The sequence below is a fragment of the Ambystoma mexicanum genome, chromosome 4q, assembly GCF_040938575.1.
Source record: "Ambystoma mexicanum isolate Mex_15411 chromosome 4q, UKY_AmexF1_1, whole genome shotgun sequence".
Classification (NCBI taxonomy): domain Eukaryota; kingdom Metazoa; phylum Chordata; class Amphibia; order Caudata; family Ambystomatidae; genus Ambystoma; species Ambystoma mexicanum.
In genome coordinates, this window is record NC_090928.1 from 654184604 (window position 1) to 654212172 (window position 27569).

Sequence of the window (27569 nt, forward strand, 5' to 3'; positions counted from 1 at the left end):
ACGGATGCCTCTGGCGTGGGGTTGGGGGCGGTCCTGACACAGGAGGTAGACGGGTTCCTAAGACCGATCTGTTTTGTGAGTCGGAAGCTCCTTCCACATGAGTTAGCGTATTCCACTATTGAAAAGGAATGTCTCGCCATTAAATGGGCGGTGGACTCTTTACGATACTACCTACTGGGGAGGAAGTTTACGTTGTATACCGACCATGCACCACTGCAGTGGTTGGCGAGACACAAGGACTCCAACCAACGTGTTCTGCGATGGTTCCTGTCCCTCCAGCCCTTCGACTTCGTTACCTTGCATAGACCTGCCAGCTTCCAGCTGGTGGCGGATTACCTATCCAGGAGTTCGATCCGGCCCGACCGGCCTGGATCCGTGGTGGGGGTATGTGAGGAGGTGAGGGTGGACGGGGAGGAGCGGGACGCACGGCTAGAGGAGCCCGCTATGCCGCGGGCGTGTGCGACGCTGGGGGTGGCCGCCGGGGAGGCGTCCCTGTTGAAGGGAGAGCCTTGTCGGCGGCCCGCGACAGTGCCGGCGTGGCGGCCGCGGCGCCGCGGGTCCCCGCAGCCGCAGCGCCGCGTGTGTCCACGAGGACCTGGTACACTGGCGCTGCGGCTGGGAGACCCGCAAACCCAACAGGACTCGGCGGCGAGGCTCGGGAATTGGAGAGCCCGGCGTGTGCCGACCGCTCGGCGTCGGAGGTGCGCCAGACAGCGGGACAAGAGCACAACAAGGGGAACAGAGAAGAGCCCCCTCCTTACCTCAAACAGGGCAGACCCCTAAAGGCAACCTGGGGCCTCGAGCAGTAGGGGCCTCCGGGAGGCATGCCTCAGGGGAGACGCCATGGGGAGGGGGCGGGGCCAAGGGAGAGGGCGTGGCTGACAAAGGGGAGGGGGAGCCGGAACCAGGCAGCCAGAGTAAGGGAGGAGGAGGAGAGGAGGAGGCAGCTCTATTTATAGAGGGTGGGTGCCTAGAGTCCCCACCAATCAGAAAGGGGGGGAGGGCAGTTGTCCCTGATTGGCCCTTTTTCCCTCCAAGCACCAGGTATAAAAGGGACTGGCCTAATGGCTTTTTGGTTGCTTTTTGCAGGGAGAAGGAGAGGAGAGTGAGAGCAACTGGTGGGCCTATCTGGGTCCGGGAAAATAGGAGACACTACCAGAGAAGAGGAACTCCTGGTACCCTTTACTCACAGTGAAGTAACTGTGGGGTCAATCCTGGAGTTCAACTACCGTGGTTAAGACATTACATTTAACCAGTGTGTAATAAAGGTCTACAAAACTCCACATCGGCTACTGTCCTGATTTCTACAGAGGACGACAGGCAGGGAAGCGTCTGATAAAAGGTAGACAGTAGCCCTTGCAAGACTACCTGTCGGACCCACATGTCCAAAGCGATGGCTTGCCATTCTTCATAGGAGTGGGTTGCAAGTCCCGTCCCACCCAAGAAGTGTGTGGGACAAGATTAGGAAGGCTTTGTTGTCGCTGCCGTCCCTGAAGGGACAGAAGCAACAGAGGAGAAGTGACTTGCCTTCCCACCCTCTCCCTCTCACATGTTTGGATAATCTGATGATCTTTTCCCAAGCATCCACCTTGCTGCCATCCCTATCTGGGGGACAAGGATGGCAAGGCTTAAGGCTTGGCTCCTGATGTGGCAGCCTGGACCACTAAGCCCTCCGGACTAGGATGCTTAGTTAAGAAGTCCAAATCTGAAGATGTCGACCTGTACTAAAAGTGGTTCTTTCACCAGACCCTTGTGTCAAGAATATCGATTAGGTCATATTCTGGGACAACCTTGGAAGGGGGTGCCCATCCTAGAGTCTCTGAGACCTTACCCATGACTGCACTGTATGCTGCCTTGAGGTGTGCATGGAGGTCCTGCTGGTATGAGTCACTCTAAAGGGAGGTGTCCAGCCCACTTGCCACTTGGAGATCTGTAGCAAGGTCGTGCAACATGGTGTCCTCCAGGAATAACTCCTTTGGTGGATCAGTGAGCCTTATAGGCTCTACACCAAAAGCTACCCGATCATCACACATTTTTTTCAAAGGAGGACATGAAGACTCTCCTCATCCTAGGTGTATAACATGGCACTGATGGGTCACCGAACTTCAACGCCGATGGGCCCTTTGATGAGGACACTGAGTCGGAATTTACAAACCGCGATATGGACGAGCCAATCGACTATTATTGGGCTTTCGCATTTCTTTCTTTTATTTATTTATTTATTTTACAAATGTTATTTATTCAGATACAATCATATTCAGTCACTGTAGTGGCAAGAGGCCTAAATAACTTTGACACATACAATTTGCAGTAGCCACACACCATTATTCAGTCTTACAGTTATTGACTGTGAATTTTTACGAGCTTTGGGCTAACTATAACTACAATAATTCAACATCCTTTCCCCAGTCCCCCTCCCCCCTTCCGGTTCCCCTATGGCTTTCGCATGTCTTACATACATTGCCCTTGGCTTTTCGGCACACTCGACAAGTCCTTGGAAAAGTCCCTGCCGGCTTTACTTTGCACTTTATGCTCTGACTCTTTTTTTAACCTTTGAATCCGAAGAGGTCGTCGATGGGGTTTCCTTTTGAAAGACATCCAGCATTTTTAGCCTGAACTGTTCCCACTTCTCTGAAGAGCCAGATTTAGATGGGAACATTACATTTCTGGTGAAAAGTCTGAAGACTAGTGCCGCCGCCTTTTCTTTTTCTACAAAGAAGAAGAGGATGAGTGAGAGGAATCACTCCAAGAGTGAGACCTCTTCTGCTTTCTCCGTTTCTTTTTCTGAAAGTTGTTTGGTCGACTCAACCTCCTCCTTCTCTGATGAACACCTCTTCAAGTGAGTGGTACTCGGGGATTTAAATGACGGTCGCACAAGCTTCAATCTTTGGCACTTCTCCTTTAATGCCTTTGGCGTCATGGACTGGCACGACGCTCAATCGTTCGTCTTGTGATCTACGCTGAGACACCAAAAGCATAGACTGTGAGGATTGGTTAGAGACATTGTTCCATCGCAATCCTTACAGTGGCCACAGCAGGCTGAAGGCTTTGTCATCGACACTGCATTGAATATGTAGGAGCAAGTTGTTCCGATCGTTGCATGCTGAGCATGCAGAAAGAAAGAACTGAGTTCACGGCATGGTGCTGGCTATTTATATTGGCATCAACGTCATATCTGGACGCAAGGCCGACGTGTCCAGGGCTCTCGATGCAGAAGCCGCACAATGTCCACTGTTGGACGTGAAATGACCGAAATTGTGCTGCTACTGCAGAATATATCCAAGATTAGGAATCCATTGGAGGGCACAATCCATTAGAAGATGAGAGGAGGAAGCTGCCAGAGTTGGAGGGGAGAAGGAGGAGGTCATTTTGGAAGGAGAACTGCTTAAAACAAAGCAGGTGATAATATCAAGGTCCAGACAGAGGAGTTAGTAAGGGATAGATTGCAGAAGGAGCAGGTAAAACCCAAGGGAAGAGGAGAGGTGAAAAATCAGAGGCCAGGCTGACACTGAAGAAGTATCATCTGGGGAAAGAGTAGTACTGATGAGGAAAAGGAGGATTACCACAACTTGGAGCCAGCAGTAAGGGTGGTAGTGAAAGTGGTACTAAGGAATCGGTAGAGAAACATCCAGAAGTGAAGGATAGGGGCCTGTGGAAACCTTTTTGAAGAGACCAAGGGCCCTTTAGTTCTCCCTTACTTAAAGACGACTTTGCAGGCCAGACACAAAGGGAAGAAAAAAGGCTTGGGAGGTGGGACGAGAAAGAAGATTATCTTACAGGAGATGTCAGGATACGTTAGAAGTGGCTCGGAGGTGGAAGAAGATAATAGGGGTGGGGATTAGGTGGCAAGAGCAGGAAGGTTGCACCAGGCGATTAGGTGAGAGAGTTTAAGGGATAGGAACTCTAGGAACATTCAGCTAGGTGCAAGGAACCTGCTATAGTGCTACCTGCCAGCTACAACCACTGACCTGTCGCAGAGAACGTGGTGATAGAAGTTGTTGTGGGCTAAGGGATGCTGGAAACCCCATAACTAGGTTGGAGAAGGGCATGGGAAACTTGAAACGCTAGAACGCCAGAGGAGGGGAGGTGAAGTAACTGCCACTGAACTGTCAAGAACGTACATGCGTCAAACTGCAGCACTAGCTTTGTTGGAGCCTACAGACCCAAGAAATCAATGACGTATGCGATAGGCTGCAGTAAGGAAGCATGCAACTTGCCATATGCAGAGGTCTGCATGAATCCATATCAGGGAAAGTGTCCAGACCATTGACATCCCGAGGTTGGTACCCAGATCAATAAGGGCATCCTTCAGTTCAGAGAATTCCTCAGGTAAGTTGTCCGTCTCTCCGGAACCACAGGACTCTAACCCTTAAGAAATGGAAACCCTCACTATCAAACAGCTGGTAAATTTCATCAAAGAATCAGAACTTTGAATCAGGAGTAAACTCTGGTAAGCGTCGGCGACAGCTGGCAACGAATCAGACAAAATAGGCACTGGGGTTACAACGCACAAAGGTGGAGCCGTTCAGTGTTGGAGAGGAGTATTCTCTAGTACTGAATTGCGCCGTCAGGTGTGTGTTTCAAGTGCAAAGAAGTGCCACTGCAAACGTATCCAAGTGTGGTAGACCTTTGCTCCACTACTGGCGCTGCACCAAAGTCGATGGTGCCTAGTCAAATATGGAACAAGTTACTTACCTGTAACTGTTGTTCTCCAGCATGGGTCTGGCATGGATTCACATGCTCATGAATGTTCCCCGTCGTCAGGCCGGGAATCCTCGGTAAAGAAAAAATCAGTATCAGTTTCGTTTCTGATCTGTCTTTCGTAGTAGTAACCAATCACTGATCTCTGCGTCATACTGACCACAGCCAATGACTGCCCTCTACCTAAGCCCCGCCTCTGGCAGCCATCTTCAGATTTGGTAGCACGTGAAGTGGCAGTATGACCAAGTGAAGAGCCGCAGAGGGGTAGGCGGGAGGGTTCGCATGTGAATCCATGCCAGACCCATGCTGGAGAACAACAGTTACAGGTAAGTAACTTGTTCCTTCTCCAGCATGGGGTCTGGCATGGATTCACATGCTCATGAATAAAGAATACATAGCAGTACACACATGCACAACCACGGGAGGTGGCAAAGGCTCAACATTAAGCATTACATCAAACTCAACATTAAGCAATTCTTACCTCCTCACCAGGCTCACCTTAGGCGAACAGGTTGCGCAGCACTGCTTGGCCGATCCTGGACTCCTCCCTGGAATCCCGATCGACGCAGTAGAATTTCGTGAAGGTGTGCGTCGACCTCCACGTAGCAGCCCTGCAGATGTCCAGCAAGGGCCACCAGATAGGAACGCTGTGGTAGCTGCGATCGCTCTGGTGGAATGGGCTCTCGGACGGCCAGGCAGCGGTCGGTTTGCCAACCGATGACAGTACATGATACAGCCGGAGAGCCATCTGGAAATGGAAGCCTTCGAGAGAGCCTTCCCCTGATTGACAGGTCCAAAGTATACAAAGAGTTGTGACGTCTTCCGAAAACACTTCGTGCGGTCCACGTAGAACTTCAGCGCTCCAGCCACATCCAGCGAGTGCAAAGTCCTTTCAGCCGGCGACGGGAAGAAAACAGGCAACACCAAGGGTTCGGTGAGGTGGAAGTCCGACGGCACCTTGGGCATGAAGGAGGGGTGCGTCCTGAGCACTACCCTCGTGTCGTGAAAAGTCAAGTATGGGGCCTTGCAGGAAAGGGCCTGGATCTCTCCCACCTGTCGTGCGGAGGTGATGGCCACAAGAAACGCTGTTTTCCACGACAGGAACTTCAACGGAGCCGAGTGCAGAGGCTCGAACGGAGGTCCCATGAGCTTGTTCAGCACCACGTTGAGCTCCCACGCCGGGGCCGGAGCCTTCACCGGCGGGAATGATCTGAACAGTCCCTTCATGAACTCTTTCACCAGACGATGAGACCACAAAGACGTCCGCCCCGTGGTTCTGGTGTATCGGGAGATCGCAGCAAGATGAATCTTGATGGACGCGTGCGCCAGTCCAGCTTTGGCCAGCGTCAGTAGGTACGGCAGTACTTGGGGAGCCGTAATCCGTAGAGGGTTAATCTTCTGTGCGTGGCACCAGACAGAGAACCTCTTCCATTTGTGTCCGTAGCATTTAAGAGTTGAGGACGCCCTGGCCTTTGCAAGAACCTCTCTGCAATCGGCCGGTATGTCGTATCCTCCAAACTCTAACGCTGCAGGAGCCAGGCCTGCAAGCTCAGTGACTTCGGGTCGTGATGGAGGATGGCGCCTCCTTCCCTGGAGAGAAGATCCGCGTCCACTGGCAGCTTGATTGACGGGGACGCTGACAAGTCCAGAAGGTCCGGGAACCATATCTGCCTCGGCCACGCAGGTGCGACGAGAATCATCCTGCACCGTGACCTCTTGAGCTGGTTGATGAGCCAGATCAGCAATTGCAATGGAGGGAACGCGTATAGAAACAGGCCCTCCCAGGGGAACGAGAAAGCATCGCCCATGCTCCTCGGCTCCTCGGCTGGGGAAACCTGCTGGCGAACCTCCGGCACTTGGAGTTCGTCGCCGTCGCGAACAGATCGATCTGGGGTGTGCCCCACCGTCGGAAGAGGCGGTCCACTAGATCCTGTCGTAGTTCCCACTCGTGGCACGAGCGCAGCTCCCTGCTGAGTGAGTCGGCGATGGATGAAACGGCACCAGAAACATCCCTTGGGCGACGGCCCAATGCCACAGATCCTGCGCCTCCATGGACAGGGCTGGGGACCTGGTTCCGCCCTGTTTCCTGATGTAGAACATGGTGGTGGTGTTGTTGGTGAAGATCCTCACCACCTTGCCCTTGAGGGACGGAAGAAAGGACCTGAGGGCCCAAAACACTGCACGGAGCTCCAGGACGTTGATATGGAGGGACTTCTCCGTCGGGAGCCAAAGGCCTCTCGCGTGCAGATTTTCAGTGTGCGCTCCCCACCCTTCCAGGGAGGCATCCGTGGTCACTGTCTCCTGGTGGCCGGGGGTCTGGAAGTCCATGCCCGCCGTCAGATGCGCGCGGGTGCCCCACCACCGGATCGCTCGTCGGAAACTCTCGTCGAGTGTGATCCTCTCCTCGAAGCTGCCCGTCGTCTGGATCCAGCGCGCGTCCAGGAATTCCTGCAACGGGCACATCTGGAGCCTGCACAGGCGGATGAGGTAAATGCAAGAAGACATCATTCCGAGGAGGGACTTGATGGACCTCACTCTGGCTGTGTCCGCAACCAGCATCCGCTGCACCTTGCCCAAGATGGCCCTCGTCCTTTCCTCCGACGGAGAGGCCAGAAGCGACACTGTGTCGAGCTTCGCTCCCAGAAATAGTGCGTCTTGCGCGGGCACCAGGTGGGACTTGGCGTGGTTTATGGAGAATCCCAGGTCCGTGAGAAGTTGGATGGTCCTTGCCGTGTGCTCCACGGCGAGCTCCTTTGTCTTCGCTCGGATGAGCCAGTCGTCCAGGTAGGGGTAGACGTGGATCCCCTCTCGGCGCAGCTGCGCCGCAACCGGTGCGAGGCACTTGGTGAACACCCTGGGTGCCGACCTCAGTCCGAAGAGAAGGGCTCTGAACTGGTAGTGACGCCCTTGGACCACGAACCTGAGAAACTTTCGGTGTCCCTTTAGGATGGGAATATGGAAGTAGGCATCCACCAAATCCAACGACGACAGGAAATCGCCCTCCTCCAGCTGACCCAGGACGTGTTGGAGGGTGACCATCCGCAACTTCTGTGCCTTGATGAATTTGTTCAGTTGTCGTAGGTCCAGGATGGGACGCCATCCTCCCGTCTTCTTCTTCACGAGGAAGTATCTTGAGTAAACTCCGGAGCCCCGAAGCCTCTTTGGGACGAGCTTGATGGCGCCCTTCTTGAGCATCGCCTTTACCTCCAAGAGAAGTTGAGGGACGTGATGTTCTTTCCTGGCTACAGGGGGGACGTGCGGGCACCTCTTTAGAAACTCGAGCGCGTGACCCTGAGCTAGGGCGTCCAGCACCCAACAGTCGGTGGAGATGGACTCCCACACGCTGACGAAGCTCACCAGCCGGCCTCCCACTGGGGTGCTTCGGTAGGGGGCCCGGCCGGTTCAGTCCTGCTTCGACGAGGCTTTGCCGCCTTGTCCTCCTTGGCGACGACGGCGGGGTCCGCCTGACTTGCCTCGTCCCCTGTAAGCTTCCTGCGACGACGAACGTGCCGCTTGACGGTAGGTGGAAAATCCACCGCCGGAACCTTTGGAGGCACCCTGTTGCTGGAGAACCCCAAGAGCCCGGGCCGTCTCCGTGTCTGCCTTGATGGCTTGAAGGGAATCGTCCACTGTTTTCCCAAGCAGGTTGTTTCCTTCGAACGGCATGTCCAAGACTCTGGTCTGCACGTCCTGACGGAAGTCAGTAGCCCTGAGCCATCCACGCCGCCTAAGGCACACGCCGTTGCCCAACTGGCGAAATCCAGTGTCAGCGATGTCCGTCGCAATCGTAATGGCGTGGTCCGACGCCACCTCTCCTTCCTGCAAGATCTCTAGGGCTTCCGCCCTCTTGTAGTCCGGTAGGAAGTCCAGCAGGGGGGCCAGTTTGTACCACAACTCCCTGTCGTAGCGGGCTACGATAGCCAAGGCGTTGGCCACCTTAATCGTCGTCGCTGCAGACGAGATGACTCTGCGTCCCATCGTATCTAATTTCTTTCCCTCGCCGTCCGGCGGGGAGGTCAACGTAGAGGCCGCGCCCCCCCTCCCGCTTTCTTCCTGGCCGCCGCAGAGACGACCGAGTCTGGGGTCGGCTGTGCCCGAAGGCACAAGGGGCCGCGTCCGGGACCTGGTACTTCTTCTCGTACCGATCCCTTCTAGCCGGCGTCTTGGATGGGTTCTTGAGGAGGGCGAGGCCCTCATCCCAAATATCGTCCAATAGAGGCACAGAGAGGACCGTCTTCCTCTTGGCCTCGCGCCGTTGATAAAGGAAACCTTCCTTCTTCTCCTCTTCCGGGCAAAGCTGGAAAAGCTCGGATGCCCTGGCGATCATGGAGTGAAACGATCCAATCTCGTCGGGCGGGGAAGCCCGGGTGGGAGATGACGACGGCAGCTCCTCGTCATAAACCTCGTCGCCTGTACCCGTCGCGGCCGTGTCAGTCCCCGTATCATCACCACGAGTCGTAGACGGGGAGGAGGGCTGAACAGGGCGCGATGGCTGAAAAGGAGGTGGAGGATGAATCCTTCTTCTCTTAGGAGGAGGGCTCCCAGAAGGGCCTGGCTCCAGGTCCCCCGTCGGGAGCGGTTCCTCCACTGGTGGTAACGGCAGTCTCGTCCTTATCTCTGAGCATAAGGACTGTATAGCCAACAAAATGGCCGCCGAGTTGTCTTGCGGCACTGGTTGAGGGGAGTCCGACGGGCGGTCAGGGGCCCCGTCGGCACCCTCGACGTTATCGTCGTCTCCTACGTCAGGGTCCCTCCCGACGGGCTGGTCTTCTTCCACGCCAATGGCGTGGCTTAATACTTCGATCAGCTCTTCCTCAGAGGTTGAGGCCGAATCCACGATGACCTCCTGCCCCCCCCCCCTTTTTCTTCTCCGTCGGAGGTTTCACAGGGGTCCTGTCGATGGGCATAAAAGAGGACTCCCTCCGCGGTGGCAGGGAGACTCTGAGCCCTGAGGTCGCCACCACTGGTGTAGCCTCCACAGGCTGAGCCAGGGCCGCCGCGACTGTCTCGATAGAGGCCTTGGCCGGGTGGATTAAGGCTTTCACCACCTTAGGTGCGCTCGCCGCCTTCTCCTTGGGGGGAGGGTCACTGCCTCGCTCCCCCTCCGATGGGACCTTCGAGCTCGACCGGGGTCTCTCCAGGAGCTTCGCCGGGTGCTCAGCCTTCCTCTTACCCGAACCAGAGCGTTGGCTCGTGGTTGATGGCGCCGGGGAGGATGCGCCCTGCCTGGCGCCCGTAGAGCCCGACCGTTCGGCGCTCCCGGTGCCAGCGGACTCATGGTGCTTGGCCTTGTGTTGGACCCCCGTCGCCGGAGCGTCCTCAAAGGTCTTAGAAGACCGCTCGGACTTCTTCTTCTTCTCGCCTGACGGGCTCTTCCCTTCCAGCCAGTTGGCGAGACGTTGATGGCGGTCCTTTATGGTCCGCTCCGACATATTGCCGCAAAACGCACAGTCCTTCTCCACGTGCGTCTTGTCCTCATGTAGGCAGTAAAGACAAAGGGAGTGTTCGTCCTCCTTAAAGACTTTCTGAAGCTGGCATCCAGGGCAGACCCTGAACAGCTTTCCGGGCGTCGAGCTTCCCTTCTCCTGGGCCATGTCCGAGATGGGCCTGAGAAACTTCTGGAGTCCTCCAAAAGCGTGGGTCGACGAAATCTTCACCCTTGAGGGGCGTAGACGAATTTGACACGGGTCCCCGTTGATCGGATGAAGAAACGGTGGAGCTTGAGGCTCTTTTGACCGAAAAATAGAAGTTTTTGAGAAAAAACGGGAAAAAATAGCACTAACGCTCGAGAGCAATAGCACGAGGATCCCAACACTTGAACGTGCGGTAAAAATCTGAAGATGGCTGCCAGAGGCGGGGCTTAGGTAGAGGGCAGTCATTGGCTGTGGTCAGTATGACGCAGAAATCAGTGATTGGTTACTACTACGAAAGACAGATCAGAAACGAAACTGATACTGATTTTTTCTTTACCGAGGATTCCCAGCCTGACGACGGGGAATATTCATGAGCATGTGAATCCATGCCAGACCCCATGCTGGAGAATTGTAGAATCTGTTGCCAGAATTCATTCCACTACTCTGGTTTTAAGGAGCGAGTGTAGAACAGTAGCTTAATAGGTGGCAGATCCTCTGAAAAAATGTCATCTCTGGAACTTGAGTGTTGACTCTTTCTGGAAGATGAGGCAGTGTGGTGCACAGACAGTTTGCTTGGCAAACAAGACCACTTTTGGTGCTACTTTGACATTTCTTTCTGGTCACCTTTGAATGAACTGGATTCCTGTTGATATCTGGCCTCCCTAGACCAGGGTTCCACCTGGCATCCTCTGAAAATCAGGCCATCTTGGAAGAGGACTTTGAAGCAGGAGGCTTTTAGGGAGTATATTTCCCACCCTTGTGGAGGAAGGTTTAAACCCTAGCTGCATGCTCAGACAGGACCTTTCCATGCATGGACTGGCACGAACTGCAGTACTCCAGGTCATGATCCAACCAGGCAGTGAGGGCAGACCATGTTGGTAGTGGTGATGGACATCTACTTTGAGTAGTCCTTACAAGTCTTGAAGGCCCCTTGCGATAAGGCAGGACAGTAGTTTTGAAAAATGCTAATGGCGTTCCCAAGCAGCGTACTAACTGCGCAGAAAAAAAGAACTATGGTTGTGGGACCCCAATGGCTCCATATATACTGCACCAACGTCCTTTGTGCATACCGCTGGAGTTTCCAAAAGCAGCTGGCACTGCAAGATGCATCTAAAATGAGGGATCTGTGGGAGGAATGCTTCCATTAGAATATGTGCTACTGAATATTTAAAATTCAGCAATAATGCTGAAGTACAGTGTGCTGCACAAGGTAGTGACTGCCTGACCAGCCAAAAGTAGCATTATTGCTATTAACACACTAGGCAAAAAAATGTGAATCCTAAAGGAACTTTTTTGTGAGGAAACAAGGCCCACTAAAAGCATGCGAGAGAGGTTTGGCATAACCAAAAAAATAATAATAATACACATAAGATGACCATAATAGAAATGGCTGCCAGGACTCTGAGCAGAGAGCCTCATCCATTTCCATGCAGCTGCCATTGGTGCCAGAAAGATGCTGAGAGTCCAAGCTGTTGATGGAAGGCCTATCCAGGGGTAAAGGGATGCATGTACTTTTTTTTTTCTTCAAGAATGTAGTGAGACAGGTGGTGACAAAGGGGGAAAAGGTTAGGCAGAGAGAGGGTGCAAGCTGCATTCAGCTTGCTTGAATGGGACTTATACCTCAAATGTTGGCCCAAGTTTCAAACAATTTGTCTGTGGCACTAGCCCAGCATGCTAATTCCTTTTACATTAATGAAGGAAGAATAATTTAATTATTGTTGGTGTAAATGATTTTACATTACCTTGAAAAGGCAAAACCTCCGTGGATTGAATTTGTCTTTTCCTTTTCTGTCTTCTAATGAAAGAAACTTGATTAACTGCTCAACAAACTTTGGATCAGAAAAATTGTCATATATTATTTGCTCAGCCTGTAAAAGGAGAAGATAACAATTAATGTTAACTAGGGGTAGAGGTGTTGCATGAAAATCACATCTGTGCCTTTACTGTTTGTCTGAGCACAGACAATGTATAACATTTTAATTTCTCAAATTACATTATCAATGAGCAGTTGCAGTAAAATGTATGAGGGCCAGCGCAGGCGAACACAAATAACACCAGGGTGCTACTTTTAACTGAGAGCAAGAGAAACTGTTGTTCTGTAGTAGTTCGATAAAAAAGGTTCCCTTGGACAATTTGTTTAACCACGGGCATCTTACAAAAGTTGGGCTGTGCTCCATGTGCTCCTAACCTCCCAAGAAGATGATTCATGAACCTGGTCACAGTAGGTTACTAATTTGGACCAATGAATATCCAAATCTCTACTAATAATTATGTATACACCTACGGCCCACAGTTAACATCAGAAATTCAAGTGTTTAACATTCCTTAGAAACACAAAGCCGACACGCGTGTGGACCTCCACGAGGTCCTCTCATCAGTGCTTAATGCTTAGTCATGATTATGAAATATAAAATGAAATGGGGAAAGAGAAAAGAAGGACCAGGGGAAGGGGAACACGGAGATGGGAGAGAGAAAGAAAAAAGGAGATCTAGTTAGTCTAATGCCAGATACATGTCTGAGGATACACTTGGTTAATAAATCTCTTGGTTAATGTTTGGTAAGTAGTGCTAACTGTGCCCAACATCTACCAAATCCTTTTTGCGATTTGCAAATTTGCAAATTCCTGAAGCACGAAATGGTTCCACCACATTATATCGCCTTATTTATCTGTGTGTTAGCGTGGCTGATTTAACCAAAAATTGAAGAAATCATGAAACCCTTGTAAACACACCCTCAAGTTTAGTCCATATGGCTGGTGAAAATTCAACTAGCTACCGGTAATAGAAAAGTCTATGAGGCCCTTTCATATTCACCCAAGGATGGCAGTCCATCGATGGGTAATAAAAAAATATAGGGCAAGGACCCTCTTTTGTGGTGACGGGGGTCTGACTTTAGAATAATTAACAAATAAAAAGGGAAACAAAAGAAATTCAAGGCACAGGTAGTGCTAGGAAACCTACAGCAGGCAAGTTATTTAGACTAGCCAATTATGATCACACATACAAAATGAAAAAATACAGTTAATACAAAATGTATTCTAAATCAAGGTACATAATAAAATCACGGATAAACAAGTAAAGGTCATTGTCATTCACTATACATGAACCATGCAGTTCTATAAGTGTGGTTAGTAACAGAAAAAGTATTGTTTTATGTACTGTAAGACATTAACAGTACATTTCTACTGTCGACACATATTGTGTTTCTCTGGTTCGGAGTCAATTTCACAGCAAATTCTCCAAGTGGCACAATTCATACAATGCTCCAAAACGTTCCTCAGAACACTGTGGGATGCTGTTGGCAGTGGAAAAAGTGGAAAAAGGGCCACCGAAGTCCACCAGACCTAAACGACCTTCTACATGTACACCACTCTCCTCGATGATATGTCCTGCAATTCTAGCTTTCGAAAAACAGAATTCTCGCAGAAGTCAACAGCATGTTTTCTAAGAAGACCTGTTTCGCTGACAATTTAACGAAACACGAAAGACAAACCCTTAAAGTCATGCTCTCCTTCCAGATTTTTATCATTAAACCTGCAGATAACAGAGGCGGCATAGTCCTCTGGGCTAGACAATTGTATGAAGACGACAGAAAGAAATATCTACCAGATGATAAGTTCTACAAAAAACCTGACATCAATCCCACTCCACAACTACTATCAGAAATAGAGAGTCTAATGACACACTCTTGGAATGAGGGCTGGATAGATGACTCTGAAAAATTATTTTTGATAAAGAAGCATTCCATCCTACCTGCACTTAACCTATTGCCTAAAATCCATAAAAACACCTCTGTCCCTCTAGGCAGACCTATTGTCGCCGGAATAGGCTCAATTCTTGAACCCCTATCAGTTTATGTAGACATCTTCCTTTGCCCCTTCATCAGCAAGATGAAATCCTTCGTACAAGATGCGACATTAATGATCAAAATCTTTAGTCATCTCTCCGTCGAGAAAGAAGATCTCTTTGTCACCCTTGACGTCGAATCACTTTATACTAGCATCCCCCAGGTCAAATGCATCGATGTACTAAGAACATATTTGGACCAAAGAATCAACACTGAACCACCTACCACTTTTTTACTTGAGTGTACCAGATTAGCACTTATGGAAAACTTTTTCGTCTACAAGGATGCCTTCTACAAGCAATGCCACGGGACCAGCATGGGGGCCACCTTTGCCCCTGAAGTGGCCAACCTTTACATGGATACTTTTGAACAGCAATCCATCTACCACGCAAACAACAGATTAAAAAACAACTTAATCTGTTGGCATCGTTATATTGACGTTTTTATGGTATGGAGAGGCTCAGAAAACTTACTTGAAGAATTTCATAAAACTTGTGGAAACCCTTTGGGAACCACACAAGACAGAAAACCCACGGCAAAGAACACCTTACTTGCTTTCTCCAGGTTCCATACATCCAGTTTGAAAGAAAACCTGCCGTATGGCCAATTCCTTCGCCTCAGACGGAATTGCACCATGCTACCCGACTTCAACAACACTAGCAAAGACCTGTCAGTCTGCCTAAAAGAAATCAGCTACCTGTCCCACACCAAATGGAGAGCATGTAAAATAGCCAGGAACACCAACAGACAGCTATGTCTCATCCCGCAGCCAAGAGAACAGCAAGTCGGTAAAATCACCTGCGTCACCACCTTTAGTCCTCTCAGTAATCGACTAAGAAAAACGGTACTACGCCACTGGGACATTCTTAAAACAGATACCTTCAAACTCGCTAAACCACGGTTTTCTTTCAAATGCAGTAAAAACCTTAACGATCGACTAGTACACACGTATGAAGACCCCAAACCATCATTAAATACCTAAACTACTCTATGGGACTTACCACCCATAACTGGACACTATACATGTGAGACATGCTTCGTCCGTTGCCTTGCTAAAGATCTGAAAGAAATTGACCTCAATGGGACTCTATGGAAGTTCAATGCATTCACCAATTGTAAAACCAAATGGTTGGTATATGGCATCAAGTATCCATGCAGAATAATATATAGGAAAATACAAAAAGGGAATAAGTCAACGTATTTGTGAACATAAAACATGCATTAAAAACGAAGTCAAAGTTAAGCCCATGGTGGCACACTTTAGGGCCAAGAAGTACCAGCATACAGACCTTTTTTAGTTTATAATTCAAAAAGTGAAAAAACCCCTTTGAGGCAGCAATCGTGATCTTCTATTGCGTATACTAGAACAAAAATGATTTACCGTCTAAATTCTGTAAGGAAAGGCCTTAATGTCTCCACCAAATAGAACCTTTTCTTCAACTAATCGCTTTTTCGGCTACCATCTCTAGACTCATGGCACTACAGGACTTCTTCTAGCACATAACTGAGATTTGTCCTGTGTCCTTTGTTTATATTTATGCCAACACCATCATCATGCAATATGAATACGCCTTCGGACATTTTCACCTCAATGCAAAACCATTGTTCAGACTTCTAATATGTTTCAATTGTAAAAAGCAACACACCCTTGTACCTTTTATCTTACTAACAATACTATGACCAAATGAGACCATGATTCATGTTCTATTGCTAGATTTCATGTGTTAAACATCATAAAAATTGTCAACTATGTTGAGCCTCATTTACCGGCAGCATCCTACAATGTTCGAATGGTAGTATATTCCATCATTGTAATCTACTGTGTCAAATGTCTTTCTATCTGTGGTCGAACGGTATTAGGAAGGATATCAGCTATCTCTTACACTTGTTCCATTTCCTGCAAGCTTCCCCTGCATTATGAACTGTTTTCTAAATTGAGCCAAGATATGCCAATACTGTCACAACTATGAACCATCAAGCCTTGCATCCTGACCATTCCATGTACGTGTCTCATGCATGGCAATGTTTCCCTTGTATCATGTTTTGTTTGGAAACTGAGCCAAGATATGCTAATATTGTAATAACTATGATCCTTCAAGACTGGCATTTTGGTAGCATCACCAGAATCAGTCCGTGTAACCTTTCCATATATATGTTTGCTTCACTCCCATTCCTAGTATTGGAATTGCTAATCAACGACAGGACAAGAGTTTCAACCCCTCTCTCCCTTGCACTGTGACATTTCTTGTAAACTCCCATTACAACGCATGTTGCACCCTGGTGTGTTGTTATAATACCATCACTTTTGAGCCGAGGCACACACACAGCTCCAATAAGTAACTTTGCATTGCGCCACTCTTTTTTTGTCTATAAAGTTGGTGTTTTCATTGAAGCACTCCAGGCGTTCACGCATGCGCAAGGACTGAGCTGCTGATTAACCTCAGATTTTTTCCAGCCGCCCGGTAAGCGTCCACCTTTCGGTCGTTTTGATCTCTGATTAATGTACCACCCGGCCGGCTCCGTTTGACATACCTTACGCTAATACCACGCAACTTTCGATTCCTGCTACACGTGCCATTTACTTAGGAACTAGTACTGATTTTTCTGATCTCCTAGCGACTGCCCAGATGTCATTCACAATGAGTTGCTAGGCAACGCACGCATCCGGTCACTCAGCCAACCCTACCTTTGAACAAGTGCTCCGACCCTTCGGTCCACACTATCACTTTCAGAGTTTTCACGCGTGCTACAACAGTCGTTTATCGCAGTATGATCCGATCATTTAACAGGCACCACTCTGTAAAGTTGCTAGGCAACCAACACAACCCTCTCCGCAAGCAACACGACCCACTCCGTAAGCAACATGGCCCCTGACACTGTTAGCTCAGTACTTCTGCATGCCAGCCTTTCACGTAGCTAAGCCCTCCAGCTTAGCAGGTCCCTCAAGCACTAGTTCGCGTCATAGCTGACTTTTGTTCAGCTCGCTCTTCAACGTCAAGACAGGCCTCCATTTTGCCAAGCGCCGACCTGCACCTAAACAGCATGCTTGCATCTTCGCTCCTCATGTTGCACCACCCTATACCCCCAATCCGCAATGGATGGCACTTTAAGCAACAACAATTTGTCCATGTACACAACTAGTTTGTGTGTATATACTGGCCTATATTAGTAGCTTACAAACTCAGCTATTCTCCATGTCTTTTTTAGCACCACCTAGAGTAATGTTGCCTTCAAGTGCCGTGCTGGTTTGCCTTTAATACTTCTTGACGTCACTGAGATATATTACGTTTGCCATAACCTGCAATCAGGTAATTTCGACCTCAGACATTTGATGTTGACCCCCCCCCACAAAATTAGGTCACTTATCCCCCGCCAGAGAAATCACCAGGCCTAACTTTAAGCCCTTTCTCTACCCTCTGCAGCCACCATCAGAGCACCTGAGAACATATGACTGTACATGCGACAGTTTTCGGAAATCATATCCCAAGACGCCTCTAACTATCCTTAAATAGGTGTCAACCTACAGTTCTTTGTCCACCTCATGAAATTGGTCTTTTTGATCACACAGTTTTAAACATATTTTATCATCGGTTTCCATTTTTAGATGACTAGTAACATCTACTTCTACACGTCTCTTGCCAACAGCATCCCACAGTGTCCTGAGGAAAGTTCGGAGCATTGTATGAATTGTGCCACTTAGAGAATTTGCTGTGAAATTCACTCCGAACCAGAAACACACAATATGTGTCGACAGTAGAAATGTGCTGTTAATGTCTTACAGTACATAAAACAACATTGTTTCTGTTACTAACCACACTGTGTATAGAACTGCATGGTTCATGTTTAGTCAATGACAATGACCTTCACTTGTTTATCCGTGATTTTATTATGTACCTTGATTTAGAATACATTATGTTTTAACAGTATTTTTTCATTTTGTATGTGTGATCATAATTCGGTAGTCTAAATAACTCCTAGCCTGCTTTAGGTTTTCTAGCACTACCTGTGCGTTGAAGGGAGGGGTAGCCTTAACTCTTGTTTCCCTTTTGTTAGTCCATCGATAGGTTCATTGGTCGAGCTTGTAAGTATTTGACACACTTGTCATGAAATGGTCTGTTAGAATCTAAAGAAATTGATAATACTATTAATTAAATAACACCTTAAACTGTGTGTTCACCTTACTTGCTGCATTGCCTAAAGTGGTATTGACCTACCTGCTGGTAGCTGGTTATATCCCAAAACACTTGAAATGTTAAGTCATCATGTTCTTCTTGTGCTTCATGGCTCTCTTCCCTATGGATTTAAGGGCATCATTGCTTAACTTAATATTAGAATTTTTCAATTTTTCTATTACCAGTATTTAGTTGGGTTTTCACCAACAAGATGGACTAAGCTTGAGGGTGACTAAGCATTAAGCCCTTGTAAGGACCTTGTGGAGGTCGAAACACGCATCAACTTTGTGTTTCTAAGGAACATTAAACACTTGCATTTCTGATGTTAATTGGGTGCCTTATGTGTATACATATTTATTAGTAGAAATGTGGATATTCATTGGTCCAAATTAGTAACCTACTGAGACATGGTTCCTGTATAATTGTCTTGGGAGTTGAGGAACACATGGAGCACAGCCTAACTTGTATGTTTAATTGTGTATGGCATTGGGCTTAGGCCATTGGCTTTAAACCATGCTAGCTCCCTCCCATAAACAGAAGTATTGGGACAAAATTAACTAGTTCACTTACAAGTTATTGGGAGGTAGCTCGACTCGAAAGCAGCCCACACAGTTTACATCTGGGATCCTACATAAAACTCGTTTTTATATATTTTTATTTTAGCAATAGTGGGCAACGTTTCTATTTGTTAGCACACAACTCCATAATGCATTTGCTAAGCATGAATAAGGTAGTAAGGTGGAATTGGCACGGTTTTTACAGCCATACGATGCAACGTCACAACCAACATAAAATGCAGAAAAACAGAGGGGGGAGTTGTCAGGGGTTTGAAGACAAATCACATATATATAAGTGAATTAATGGATTTACAATAGAACAAAAGTAGGTCTTTTGAGTTCACTGCTCCTACGTTCCTTCTCTCTAACTGGAATTCTTAAAGCCTGCATCCCGAAATGGTCACTTTTTGAGATTGAACATGCAGTGTGCTATAGGAGGTGCATATTGTGAGAAGGTGATGCTCTACATCTGGTACTACAACCCGCAACGGGATCCCAAAGCTCCTTTGGAAGTAGAATTCCAATCCTTGGTAATTAAATCCCTCGTCTCCTCCCCAAATACTGTTCTGCTCCTCTTGCAGTCTCTAGGTCACACCAGATGACAAGTGGTCTAAAATATTGACTTTCTCCAATTGCAAATACATTAACGCCCTTTAAAAGATTCCATATAACGTGCCTTATAACTTCTATTTTTTCTGCAATACATATTGAACCTGGTAGCACACAGATCTTACATCGGGTCAATTCAGCTTGAGAAACTGGGTAATATAATGTTTTAGAATGCCCTAGAACCATAACAATTCACCTTATTCTTATAATATACGGGAGTTTTATATAATCGTGTTCATCTGGTAGGAGCTTCTGTCAAAGCCCATGTCTATTTCTATGAAAGTGAGACGAGATGCCACTGCAAAGTGTGTGTATGCACTGCAGCTCTCGGAGCATACATTAACATTTCTTTTAGCATATACATACATAGACAAACATATGATCCCAAAGGAAGTAGTTTACCCTCTAAGAAAGGTTTTTGGTAAGTCCCACAATAATTCTATGCTAGCCAATGCTATATTGAGGGTGACAGAATTTGAAGACTATTGGAGCAATTTATCTATTTATTTATTGGCTACAGCAAATTTGTTTTTCAAGGTGCATCAAGACAAGGAGGGGGGAGGGATTAGGCGAGATTATAAAACAAATAAAAAAAACATTCTTAAAAGGTCTTGAAACATTTGGAACATGCAATTGCTAAATGATGAGAGCAAAGGGGAAGGGTAAGAAGGGAAGTGATGGAAGAGGAGGAAGGGTTGAAAAACAATAAAATGCATTCCTACAAGGCCAAGAGGCGATTCGGATCGTGCAAGTGCTGAGTCATGAAGGAAAGGGAAGAGGGGGAGTGCAGAGGGGGAAGGGTAGAGGTGCAAATGTAGATCAAATTAAAAGTGCAATTTGTCCTACTTGAACCTACAATGAGAGAAAAAAAAATCAAACATGCAATTTTGATAAGCAGGTATGAAAGTTGACAGACTGGAACAGCCTCACCTCATGGCAAGAGGGGCTACACTTCAGGCCTGAAGACAAACAATTGTGTATAAGCAGGTAAGGGAGACTGCAGACTAGAAAAGCCGCATTCTGAGGAGCGATGGGCAACATCAGGTGATTAAAAAATGAAGAGGCAGTCAGGTGTAGGGGTGGTTCAATACATAAGAGAATCTGTAGGGGCATTGGAAAATGTCAATCCAGTGGTTGAAGGCAGGTGAAAGCAAAATGCAGAGCAGACATTCAGAACGTCAGACCAAAGGTGTAGATCGGTAAATGAAAGCCACAGCACAGTGGCTGAGAAAAGACAACCAGTGGTAGCAGGTAGGTTGAAACACAGCACTGGCTGAGGAAGTAGACAACCTTTGAACTAGGAATGAAGATGCACAGCAAGCAATTAAAATGACAGTTCAGCGGTAGTAGGTATGACATGTAAAAAGAGCAAGTGGTGAGAATCACTGCGTGTAATGGGGCAGATGAGGTTACAAGAAGGGACAAGACAATGCGTATAGAAGCAAAGGAAGGCCATTGAATCAAGGAGTGGTGAAAGGGTGACAAAGAGACATGGCAGGCCAGAGCGGACCATGGGCTGGAGGGAGGATTACAAGTTGGTAGAATAGAGAGTGGGCAAGGAAGTTACGAGAGGTACAGAGCCCAGCAACACCTGTGGACAGAGGAAGCCAAAGTTGCACCCAGAACGGTGGAGTCAGAATGGAAGAAGGGAAAAACCAGCGAGGAGGCATTAGGATCCAATACTGCAACGGGAGGAGGTGGCAAGCAAATCAAGGTGAAACTATTGAAAGGGAGAAGGTAAGGAGACTGAGATAAGGACAGCATGCAGGTATCGTGGCCAGTGCGGCAGTGGGGCGAGCAATTAGAGGGGCAAGCGGGTGTACACAAGGAAGTGCAGAGGGGAAAACAGAGGGGATGACACCTTACCTTAGGAAGAGAAGAACATGACAGCACCAAGGGTAGACCGGACACCACAAGAAGTGAAGGCTGGAGAAAGGGGTTGCGTAGGAGCACAAAAGGGAGATGAGGCGATCGCTCTACAGCGACATCCGCACCCGGACAAGAGCAGACAAGCATGGGCCTTAAATGGGGCCTCCAGTGGTGGGCCGGCGAAGCCTGCTGGCTCAGGGGGATTTTCCTTTCTTCATGCCTCCAACCAATCAGAGGGCCAATGAGCTACGAGAGATGCACCCAGGATATTGTAGATTGTCATGGGCAGAAAAAAGCTGCTTCGATGGTAATGAGTCAGCCAGGCGGCCATCTTCAAATGGAGCAAAAGCACTGTCAGTCAAATTAGATATTCGGCATCGGCCTACAGCAACACTACAGAGAGCTGAAGGAAGGGCCTGATGCCAGTCTCCTGGTGCTGCTAGAGTGTGTGTTGCTATAAAAAAGCGTCTGATATTATCGATAGTCCAGTAATGTGAATGTGTTACTTCTTTAATGTGTATAGTTAAAAGATCAATCAGGAGGGGGGAATAATTAGATAAACTCATTGGAAGGACTGAATAGTCAGTTATTACAGTTTTCTAATTAGATTTTACATTAGAAGAACAAATTACTTACCTTTTGGTAATGCTCTTTCTGATGGGCGTTCCTCCCACAAATTCCTCATCTATAATATGCATCTCCCCCGCCACGGGGCGCAGCACCGCTCCGCCCAGCGCTTCCAAGTGCCCCATGCCGGATATGATGACCTGTAAGGCTCCGACGTCTGAAGTGGAATTTCTCCATTCCTTAGCAAACAGGGTTATCCAATCCCCCATAGAGGATAAATGACAGAAGTCCACTTCACAGAGGCTTTGCGGCAGGGGTTGCGGAGGGCATCGTGGAGATGGAAGAGCCTCTTCTAGGTGCACTGCAACCCCTACACCTGTGGGGACGACATAGTCCTTGCCTGCCCAAGTGAGCCTGACCACTACCCCTCTGGGCATAAGTGGCAAAGACCCCTTCCTGCCAGACTCACGGGCCGCTGTTGCTGCATCACTAGCCCTAGTGACTTTGCGGTCGCCTTAGACACTTGAAACATCTGGAGCGACTCATCAGCCTTGGTGCCGAATAAGTTCATGCCATCAAAGGGCATGTCCAGGAGCTTATCCTGGACGTCAGTAATGAATCCGGATGTCCTCGGCCAAGGAAAACGCTGTAAGACTGTGCTGGTAGCCATCGTTCTTGCAACGCAGTCTGCGGCGTCTAAGCCAGACTTCAAAATCTGTCGGGAGACTTCCTTGCCGACTTTAATAAGGGCATCAAAGCCATCCTGCATCTACCCTTCAGGGATATGCTGAGCCTCCACGTCCATCACCGAACACAGGCCAAAGGAAAATATGACCATGGCACAAGAGGCGTAGCACCAGAGATCTGGCCTCCAAGAGCCGAATATCTTCCTGCCCCACGCATCCAACCTTTTGCTCTCCCTATACAGGGGCAACAACGGAAATTAGGTGGTCTTGAGGTTCACCATAGTGGCCTGTACCACCCAACTCTCTGAGTAAGTGTGGGAAGAGTGAAATAAGGGGTTCAAACGGGCCGGCCTGTGCTTCTTGGCCAGGTAGCAGTCCACTGTGAGAACGGATTCCAGTTTGGCCCACAGTTCCATCAAAGGCCCCTGCACTGCCCGATTAAAAGACAGCAAAGTCTTATTCTGAGGATCCTCGTCCAAGATGTCGGTCAGGTCCTACTACACATTGGGCCACAAGGCAGATGACAGCCCTAAGGTGTCAATCACCTTTGCCATTAGGCGCAGGTAAGGTGCCTGTGGCTGGCCATGGGTGGCAGCAGGCATGTTGACCTCTGGTGAGGTGTCCAGTCAACTTGCCTCCTGCAAGCCGGCTGCCAGGTCCACCAAGTCACATTGTTCCACATAAAACTCCTCTGGAAAGTCTGTCTCCTTCCTGGGATGGAAGGGTTTCAGTCGAATAATGTCCTCTTAATTGGGACGTTATATATATATATATACACACACACACACCCTTCTTGGGAGTGGAAGGAATTCTTTTTGACTCTAGCGCTGCCCCTGGACTGGATCCATAGGTGATGGGGCCGATGTCTTGAGACAGAATGTTGTGTCCCTGCCAGTGTCAGCGTTATGGTTGCTGCAGAGGCGATGGCGTGGTAAAAAGTAATGCGCCTTCAGGCTAGATCGCTTCTATCAGCGGTCTAGTCTTATCCAATATGGCACTGCTCTCCCGATTCCTTCTTATTCAGTGGAATCCACTGGTCCCACACGTTGCAACCCTTTGTCTCCTTTTGGGCAAGACACTGTATTCTCTTTCCTGACGCACCTGCTGCCTTCTCTTTTCTTGTCCACTCCTCTGCATTTCCTCTTCTGCTCTTCATTTGGACTTCCTTCCTGAATTGTTTTACTGCAGAATTACTCTGACAGGACTCCAGCTTTCATCACTCTTGAGTTTATTTCTTTTTGCCTTATTGGATTTTTCCCCCATTGGGCTCCTTTCTCCCCCGGTCCACCTCAGTTGTATTCCTGTCCCATCCGACCAACACTAAGAAGAAACACCCGGTAGACCCTGCCATCAAGACCCACAGTGAGCGTTCTGAGAGCCAGCTCTTCCAAGCGCGGTGGGATCCATTGTATTGACTGAAGTCAATGCCGGAGCCAGAGCCGACGGTGCTGATGTTGCGGCCGCTGGCGTTGAACCTGAAGCCACTGTGGCCTTGGCAAAGATCTCTAGCATCTTCAGTCTGAAAGCCTCCCATTCCTCTGAGGTAGAGGATTTGATAGGGAAAGGTACCTGCAGGGCCTCTTCCTCATGGCCCTCCTTAGAGTGGGGACTCCTCTTCTTCAAAAACAATGACTGAGATGATGTCAAGAACAGCCGAGTGATCTTGAATCCTTGCAGTGCTTCTTTTTGTCCTTTCGGACAGGGGCCGCTCCTCTGTGCCACGATCCGCACCCAGTGACCTCAAGCAGGTCCACTTATCACCTTTCTATCTGTGGAGGAAGGTGAATAGTTTGGCTTCATGTTCTCAAAGCACCTTTGGGTGCATCACTTGGCACAACGTGCAGTCCCACATGTCGTGGCCTTCACCAAGGCAGTAAAGGCATATGCGGTGCAGGTCTGATGCAGACATCAGATGCTGTAATCCACCCTGAAGACCTTGTCAGATTCAGTATAGCAACAAACTCAACTTATTACTATTTAGTAATAAAGCGAAGAGTGGAGTTCCTAGTAGCGCGCAGCATGCGAGGAAAAAAGGAACAGAGGTCACTGGGCGCAGCACCTCTATATATACTGGCCACGACGTCATGTCCGTCACAAAGAGGCATTAGGCAGAGCCGGTGTGGAGCCACGCTACACCCCCTTGCTGCGGAATCCTCCTAGAAGAGAAAAGTATTAAGTTGTTTTGCGGAACTTGAGGAGATCTGGTTCTAGACAGAGAGAGAAAGAGAGAGTGTTCCATAGGTGGGAGCCAGCTGAGGAGAGAGATCTGCCCCCAGCTCTCAGCTTGGAGAAGGTTTGACCAGCAGAGAGTTGGAGCAAGAGGGTCAAAGGGATCTTAAAGGAGAGTATTTATTAAGAGAGCTGCAGATAGCACGGTCCCAGGTGCCCAACAGCCTTATGGATGATGCAGAGGGTCTTGAATTTGATTCTTGCAGCAACCGGGAGCAGTGGAGAGAATTTAGAGCTGGAGAGATACGGTGCCTGGGCATGAGGCAGGATAAGGTTGCAGCCCTATTCTGGATTAGTTGAAGAGGGCAGAGCGATGAAAGAGGCAGGTTGAGGAAGAGGCTGTTACAGTAGTCCAGCCTGGCGAGGACCAGAGCTCTGGCGACATTGAGCTTCTGGGGGAAGGTGACGAAAGGGAGAATGCCTCTGAGGAGGTAAAGATGAAAGTGGGCATTCTTGGCAAGGTCCAAGATGTGAGGAGTGAAGGAGAGAGAGGAGTCAGAGGTTTTTGGCTTCAGTGGAAGGACAAGGAGGAGAGCCCATAGATGGTGGCCAGAGTTCAGGGGGAACCGAGGGACAGGTGTTCCGATAGGAAGAATCTCAGTCTTACTGACATTAAGACAGAGATCATTGGAGGTGCACCATGACTGGATAGCAGACAGACGGGCAGGGATGATAGTGAAAGAAGGAGGAGGAGGAGTGGACCTTGAAAAAGAGTTGTGCGTCATCTGCGTAACACAAAGTGATGAGAGAAGGCAGAGATTAATGAGCAAGAGGAGCAAGGTAGGTGTTCAAAAGCCAAGGTGCGAGGATAAAGCCCTGGGGAACACTGCAAGTTGAGAGAGCGGTGGAGAAGAAAGAGTCCAGCGTCAGGGCGGTCATTGGGGAAGGACGTAAACCAATCCAGTGTCCGCTCTAAGATACAAAGGGTATCCTGGAGCCACTTTATGACGATGGAGAGGTTGATCATGTCAAAGGTGGAAGAGAGTTCAAGCAGAATGAGAACAGCGGATGAGTTAGAGTCCAGAGCAGTTTCCGTGCCTCTGGATGCTCAGAATCCAGATTGACGGACATGTAAACAACCAACAAGTTCAGTATGTTGGGTCATTTCTGGGAAGAGGAACGAGGGTTCGGAAGAGGGTTTTTAGAAGGGGATGCAGAAGGGAGTGCTCGAGAGAGTTAGAGAAGGCTCAGCGAGAGCCGGTACAAGGGATGAGTTATTGTCCTTGATGGTTCTGGAAGAACAGGGAGACACCTGTTTGGATGAGACCTTCATAGAGCGGACTACTCTAGTAACCTCATCTGTTGTGATCGGAGAGAAGGAGGAGAAAGTGGGAGGGGGTTGACGGAGAGGACAAGGGAGGCAGGAGGTCAGGCAGAGGAGTAAAAGAGACGAGGTTGAGACGGCAGATGGGCTAGTTCCTTGCAGATTCTGAATAGTTCAGCCATGTTGTTAGTGGTTCCAGAGACGTGGGCCTGGATGTGGATCCTCTTTTTGGAGCGGATAAACAGACGGTTTTGCCCTTGGAGCAGGCGACAGGATAGTTTGTGACAGGATGAGCCCAAGGTCTGCCACTTCCGTTCAGCAACTCTACACTTGCTTTTTAGAGAATGGCTAGATCAGAGTCGTACCAACTTTTCTGCTTAGGGGCAGGTTTCAGGTGAATCCTCATGACAGGGGCAAGAATGTCAAGCGTGTATAGCAAGGTGGAGATTGTCAAGGACAGAGTCAGTGGGAGAGTCAAGGGGGTATGAAGGTAGAGGTAAACCCAGCACTGACACTTGCTTCATCAGACGGGTGACTGCAAAGGAGGCTGGCAGTGCTGGAGGAGGCTCGGTCAGGGGCCCGAGAGGTCCCAAGTTGGAAGAGAGGAGGGAGTGGTCTGACCAGGCGAGAGGGGTAGAGAGCGGGTGGGAGAATAGAAGATCAGCGTGAATGAGGGCATCAAGAGTGTTTCTGGCAGAGTGGGTAGGGCCGGAAGGGAGAATAGTGAGGGAGAGAGAGGTACAGAGATCACGCAAGAGTGTGGAGATGGAGACAGTGGAGTCGAGGTAAATGTTAAAGTCTCCAAGGAAGTCAGGAGAGAGGAGGGTGGTGAGAGAGAGTTGGAGAGGTGCCGAGCTTGCAGACAAGGCTTTCAAAGGAGGAGTAAGGCTGGGTGGGTAAGAGAGAGGTAGGGACCCACTCAGGGAAGATCAAGGCTACTCCACGGTTGGGTCGAGATTTGGAGATTTTGTAGCCGTCCGGGAGGACAGTGTCAAAAGCAGTGACAGAGCTGGCATTGAACCAGGTCTTAGTGAGAACAAGGATGTTGAGATCAAAGTCTTCAAGAACGAGGCAGATTTCAGAAGAATGATTGACAGCAGAACAAGCATTCAGAGTGGCTAAGTGAAGCCGGTCACCACCTTTGAAGGTTTTCTGAGGAGGGGTAAAGGGGCTGGGGGGTATAACAGTCGGAGAAGGAGATGCAGAGAGAGAGGAAGGAGCAGCAGGAGTAGGAAGGAATTGATGAGGGTTGGCAGGTGCCGGTCAAACAAGAAGAGATTAAGAGATTTGGTTGAGAACCCTGAGCCATGACAGTGCCATTGTGATAGAGCCATTGTGATAGACATTGATGCACCTAGAGGATAAGAAGTGAGCCAAGAGTACTTCCCATCTGTTGCCACCATTAATGGGTGGGGAGTAAAATGGGGAGAGAGTAG

At 48.8% G+C, this 27569-nt stretch overlaps 1 protein-coding gene across 3 annotated transcripts in view; it reads right to left on the reverse strand.

Moving 5' to 3' along the window:
• PSME4 (proteasome activator subunit 4) overlaps window positions 1-27569 on the reverse strand; it is a 3386216-nt gene that overhangs the window by 794290 nt on the left and 2564357 nt on the right. For all 3 annotated transcript variants that reach the window (XM_069608231.1, XM_069608232.1, XM_069608230.1), the window contains one exon: window positions 12077-12202. In XM_069608231.1, the coding sequence (XP_069464332.1) occupies window positions 12077-12202 (126 nt within the window). The remainder of the gene's footprint in view (window positions 1-12076; window positions 12203-27569) is intronic.